The 6,756-nt window shown below is 34.5% G+C and overlaps 1 protein-coding gene across 1 annotated transcript; it reads right to left on the bottom strand.

Annotated features, from left to right (window-relative positions):
- Window positions 1–4,800: 4,800 nt before the first annotated feature.
- LOC139841698 (uncharacterized) lies at window positions 4,801–5,839 on the bottom strand. The gene is made up of 3 exons (XM_071831901.1): window positions 5,713–5,839; window positions 5,263–5,609; window positions 4,801–5,154 (listed from the first exon to the last, which is right to left on the bottom strand). Exons 1-3 carry the CDS (start codon window positions 5,837–5,839, stop codon window positions 4,801–4,803), a joined length of 828 nt encoding a protein of 275 aa, XP_071688002.1.
- Window positions 5,840–6,756: the final 917 nt, after the last annotated feature.

Here is a 6,756-nt window from a genome sequence, read left to right as displayed (position 1 = left end):
TTATCCAATCTTGTTTTACCCATAACTTCTTCTTTTTAAATTCGTTTTGAGTGAATCAAATTGCTATGGTTTCATATTGAACTCTATTTTATGAATCTAAACATAAAAAGTATAGGTTTATAGTCAGAAAAATAAGTTACAAGTCATTTTTGTAAAGGTAGTCATTTCAGTCGAAAGAACGACGTCTAGATGACCATTTTAGAAAACATACTTCCACTTTGAGTTTAACCGTGATTTTTGGATATAGTTTCATGTTCATAATAAAAATCATTTTCCCAGAATAACAACTTTTAAATCAAAGTTTATCATAGTTTTTAATTAACTAACCCAAAACAGCCCGCGGTGTTACTACGACGGCATAAATCCGGTTTTACGGTGTTTTTCGTGTTTCCAGGTTTTAAATCATTAAGTTAGCATATCATATAGATATAGAACATGTGTTTAGTTGATTTTGAAAGTCAAGTTAGAAGGATTAACTTTTATTTGCGAACAAGTTTAGAATTAACTAAACTATGTTCTAGTGATTACAAGTTTAAACCTTCGAATAAGATAGCTTTATATGTACGAATCGAATGATGTTATGAACATCATTACTACCTCAAGTTTTCTGGATAAAGCTATTGGAAATGAGAAAAATGGATCTAGCTTCAAAGGATCCTTAGATGGCTTGAAAGTTCTTGAAGCAGAATCATGACACGAAAACAGTTCAAGTAAGATTTTCACTCGAAATAAGATTGTTATAGTTATAGAAATTGAATCAAAGTTTGAATATGAGTATTACCTTGTATTAGAAAGATATATTACTGTAAATAAGAAAGATTTCTTGAGGTTGGATGATCACTCTACAAGATTGGAAGTAAGCTAGCAAACTTGGAAGTATTCTTGACTTTATGAAACTAGAACTTGTAGAATTTATGAAGAACACTTAGAACTTGAGGATAGAACTTGAGAGAGATCAATTAGATGAAGAAAATTGAAGAATGAAAGTGTTTGTAGGTGTTTTTGGTCGTTGGTGTATGGATTAGATATAAAGGATATGTAATTTTGTTTTCATGTAAATAAGTCATGAATGATTACTCATATTTTTGTAATTTTATGAGACATTTCATGCTAGTTGCCAAATGATGGTTCCCACATGTGTTAGGTGACTCACATGGGCTGCTAAGATCTGATCATTGGAGTGTATATACCAATAGTACATACATCTAAAAGTTGTGTATTGTACGAGTACGAATACGGGTGCATACGAGTAGAATTGTTGATGAAACTGAACGAGGATGTAATTGTAAGCATTTTTGTTAAGTAGAAGTATTTTGATAAGTGTCTTGAAGTCTTTCAAAATTGTATGAATACATATTAAAACACTACCTGTATATACATTTTAACTGAGTCGTTAAGTCATCGTTAGTCGTTACATGTAAGTGTTGTTTTGAAACCTTTAGGTTAACGATCTTGTTAAATGTTGTTAACCCAATGTTTATAATATCAAATGAGATTTTAAATTATTATATTATCATGATATTATGATGTATGAATATCTCTTAATATGATATATATATATACATTAAATGTCGTTACAACGATAATCGTTACATATATGTCTCGTTTCAAAATCATTAAGTTAGTAGTCTTGTTTTTACATATGTAGTTCATTGTTAATATACTTAATGATATGTTTACTTATCATAATATCATGTTAACTATATATGTATCCATATATATGTCATAATATAGTTTTTATAAGTTTTAACGTTCGTGAATCACCGGTCAACTTGGGTAGTCAATTGTCTATATGAAACCTATTTCAATTAATCAAGTCTTAACAAGTTTGATTGCTTAACATGTTGGAAACACTTAATCATGTAAATAACAATTTTATTTAATATATATATATATATATATATATATATATATATATATATATATATATATATATATATATATATAAACATGGAAAAGTTCGGGTCACTACATATGAAACCAACAAGCCTCATTCCAAAACCTTGAGAGTAGCGTTGGAAGACTTTCCAATCACGTTTTCGAAAGACCACAAGGAAATTTACCTTTGATCAATCTATAATCAATGAGTTACTTAATTAAGGATTGAGTGCAATGAGATTATGATGGAGGATGGGATGTTTGATGATTATTATGGGCCCTGATAATCGTCTTTCACTTTAGCAATCAAGTGATCAACCACCCCGACCCAGTCTTGATTGTTAATTAGCATGATTCACCTTAACACGATGTAAAAATTCCTTGGGCAAGATCACAAGAGAAAATTACAAAGGTTCGGGCAAATGGCAGAGAATCAACAACCCATAAATGAGAGGTCAAGCTCTCTATTTATAGTATTCGAAATATTCGCGGTCTGCGGATTGTCTAATCATCCGCGCAATCTTAGCGAAATAATCCGCAGTCTTTTATTAATGCAGCAACTGATCCGCTATCTTTATTTTCAGTGAATACTCCAAACCTCTTGAATACACTTCGCGTAACTTCTGTTTTTAGCCTTTAATAAATAAAATATACATATACAATGCTATGTATATGATCAAGTCCCCCCAGTTTATTATGATACATTTTACGAAGTAAATGTATCATGATAAACTCTACAAAATTTGCAGTTATTTATGACCGCTATCCGCATTATAACATTTTCGCTATGCCTTTGTTACCATTACAGCAAACAAAGTTACCATTTTTATCCATTGGCGAAAATATTACCATTTAATCATCATGACGAATATTTAAATGCAATTGATTAGCACTCTCACTTCCCCTATATATATACTATTGTCCACAATCACGAGTTTCCTACTCGCTATTCAAAACAGTTTACAATTAATCAAATATTCAATCAACCTTTGCAACCTCTTTCTTACTCACAACTTCTTTTCAGTCAATAATGAAGATCGAAGAGGTTGACAGCAAGGTTAACCCGAAAACATTGATTACAAAGTTATTAACAAGCCCCGAATCCAAATCGACAGCATCATCTGGAAAAGAAAAACAAGCGATTCCAGTTGTCGATTTAACTTTCAAATATCCTCCCACTAAGCCGAGCTCCGCCAAACGACCATACCAGACGCCGCCATCATCGCAGGGCAAAAAGCTGAAGCAACGCGACTCTACCCTTTATGATAATCCGATCATATCCGATTATGAGGGTGATCAACAAATGGGTAAGTCCTGAATATTATCTGATAATTACAACATTTGCGATGCTTATATTTCTCCGCAAATTTATAAATTGCGTCTTTTTGCAGGCGAATCAACCGGTGACCCAGTTTTTCCCAGCCCGAACACTTTTGTTCAAATAAATGAGTTATTCCGCACTCCACCCGACTCTTATGGGGTGAGAGTTGACGGTTTATTGAGATATACTTGTGCTTCTTTTTCTGCGGCGCTAGATCAACGCCACCATATGAAGCTGGCAATCCCAAACGAGCTTCGCCGCGAGTTCTCGAAACTTTTCGCACTTGACGCACATAATAGCTTCGTTCAAAATTTCTATATGGCGTTTAGTTCCGCATACGACATGATCTGTCGTCAAGAACAATTCTTCAATGTTCTTGGGGCTGAAAAAGCCAAATATCTGACTGAGAAAACTAAAGCTGCAGATAGCGAAAAGTGTTGTGTTGATCTGTCGTATGAGCTCACCGCAGCTAAAACTGCCGTTGGTGATTTGAAACAACAATTTTCTACTGTGGCTGATAAAGAAAACAACCTTCAAGCTGCTGTTAAATCGCTAACAGAGGAGGTTACAAAGCTGATTGCAGAGCGAGACAACGCTCTAGCTGCTAAACCTTCTGCGGAGCTTTAGTTCACCAAGCTTCGCCAACATTTACCAGAGTTGGCCAGAAAAATTCTCAAATCACAACCTATTTCCGTACAATTTTCCACATATGCAGCGGCACTACAACTGCGCGAAAGATTGGAATTCATGGATCAAATCACTACCCACTGCCCTCTACCAGAGCCACTACCATCTGCAATAGATGACCGTTTATGCTCTTTAACAGGCGCACCAAATGCGTTTGCTACTGCAAGAGAGAACATAGCAGATATTCCTATTCCAAAAATTACAGCGATAAGCGAGCAGGATGATGCTACTGCAGATGACATCATCGAGCTTGATTTATCTAAGTAATAAATGTACTGTGTAAATTAGCAAGCAGCTATCTCTGCGTTGTCGATAATAAAATTTTCGCGTATCCGCATATTTTTGCAAGTACTTTTATTTATATAGCGCTTTTATCAGCAATATTCATAACACGAACTTGTCCTTTGTAATTTCCAACTCTTATTATCGTGCACATAATAAGTATGTACTTTTGCGAAACAATTTGTATGCGCGTATATTTATACGTTATGAATCTTCTAAGTCCGCCAAGACGATCCTTAGGCAACCAATTAGCACCGCGAAGCATCTAAGTATGGCAAAATCAAATACTTAGGAAATTAAGTTCCTTTCGTGATAATTAGTTTCTGCGTAAGTGGGCAATTTCATCACTACGCGACTTAGCCTTTGCGAAACATACCAGTATTATAGAACAAAAATATTATAGAATATTTCATAAACTCTAAGTATTTCCACAAAGTATGATTATTCTTATCAATATAAACAAACTTTTTCACATATTCTTACAAGTGTTGCTTTTCATATTCTTACAAGTGTGATCAAGACTTGCAAAAATAAAAATGTAAACACGTAGAAAAATATCTAACATAGGCTTCACATCTCATTTTGCACTTTGAATACACATGCACATTGGCCAACACTTTATTTTTTCAGAGTTATGCATAATCTCGCTTTAATAAAGAAGCATGCCACGCATTAGGGAGAGTTCGACCTTCTATGTCTGCGAGTTTATATGATCCTGCCGAATTAATTGCCACAACTTGATAAGGACCTTCCCAGTTAGGTCCTAATTTGCCAAGTTTTTCTGCTCTACTCGCATCATTGTTTCGCAGCACCCATTCGCCTACATCAAAAGACAAAGCGCGTACTGTTTTGTTGTAATATTTGGCGATTTGTTGTTTATTATTTACCTCTCTGATAGTAGCCATTAACCTTCGCTCTTCAATTAAATTCAAATTTTCACATAAGCCTTCGCCATTCGCTTCTTCATCAAAGTTCGCGACTCTATGCTTTGGAACAAGAATTTCAGCGGGTATTACTGCTTCAGAGCCATATACTAAACTAAAGGGTATTTCCCCTGTGCTTTTCTTGAAAGTAGTGAGATGCGCTCATAATACATTGGGCAGCTCATCCACCCAACCAGTTCGCTTCTCATATAACCTCTTTTTAATACCGCTCACAATATCGCAATTGGTTACTTCACACAAGCCATTAACATGTGGATGCGCCACTGATGTAAACTTTTGGACTATATTTAAATCAGTGCGCCCTATTTTGAAAGGTTCTTTCACTATCTGAGCACCATTATCGCTAACTAATTCACGCGGTATGCTAAATCTGCAAACAATATACTCCCACACAAAATTTTGCACTTGCACTCCAGTAATAGTGCGAACCGCCTTATCTTCAACCCATTTTGTAAAATAGTCAATTGCCACAATTAAGAATTTAACATTGTCAGGACCTGCAGGAAATGGTCCTACAATATCAATAGCCTACTTGTGAAATGGCCATGGCGAATTTACGGGGATCATATTATGCCTTGCATCCGATTTTGCGGCGCATACCTTTGGCAACTTTTGCAACGCTTAACAATTTTTGCAACATCGCGGTATAAGGATGGCCAAAAATAACCCATCCGCATAATTTTAGCCGCGATAGTTTTATAACCTGAATGCAATGCGCAAGAGCCATTATGTACTTCATCAATTATCATTTCTGCTTCAATTAGGCCAACACACCGCATCATTGGACCGCAATATGACTTACGATACAGAATGTCATTTTGAATGCTGTACATTATAACTAGTTGTCCACAGTTAGATGTACAGAAATAAATCGATAAATATTATCTTGAATCAATCCACGACCCAGTGTATACGTATCTCAGTATTGATCACAACTCAAACTATATATATTTTGGAATCAATCTCAACCCTGTATAGCTAACTCCAACATTCACATATAGAGTGTCTATGGTTGTTCCGAAATATATATAGATGTGTCGACATGATAGGTCGAAACATTGTATACGTGTCTATGGTATCTCAAGATTACATAATATACAATACAAGTTGATTAAGTTATGGTTGGAATAGATTTGTTACCAATTTTCACGTAGCTAAAATGAGAAAAATTATCTAATCTTGTTTTACCCATAACTTCTTCATTTTAAATCCGTTTTGAGTGAATCAAATTGCTATGGTTTCATATTGAACTCTATTTTATGAATCTAAACAGAAAAAGTATAGGTTTATAGTCGGAAAAATAAGTTACAAGTCGTTTTTGTAAAGGTAGTCATTTCAGTCGAAAGAACGACGTCTAGATGACCATTTTAGAAAACATACTTTCACTTTGAGTTTAACCATAATTTTTGGATATAGTTTCATGTTCATAATAAAAATCATTTTCTCAGAATAACAACTTTTAAATCAAAGTTTATCATAGTTTTTAATTAACTAACCCAAAACAGCCCGCGGTGATACTACGACGGCGTAAATCCGGTTTTACGGTGTTTTTCGTGTTTCCAGGTTTTAAATCATTAAGTTAGCATATCATATAGATATAGAACATGTGTTTAGTTGATTTTAAAAGTCAAGTTAGAAGGATTA

The sequence above is a fragment of the Rutidosis leptorrhynchoides genome, chromosome 4, assembly GCF_046630445.1.
Source record: "Rutidosis leptorrhynchoides isolate AG116_Rl617_1_P2 chromosome 4, CSIRO_AGI_Rlap_v1, whole genome shotgun sequence".
Lineage (NCBI taxonomy): Eukaryota > Viridiplantae > Streptophyta > Magnoliopsida > Asterales > Asteraceae > Rutidosis > Rutidosis leptorrhynchoides.
Note: the sequence above shows the minus strand (reverse complement) of the source record. Positions and strands in the feature narration are given on the sequence as shown.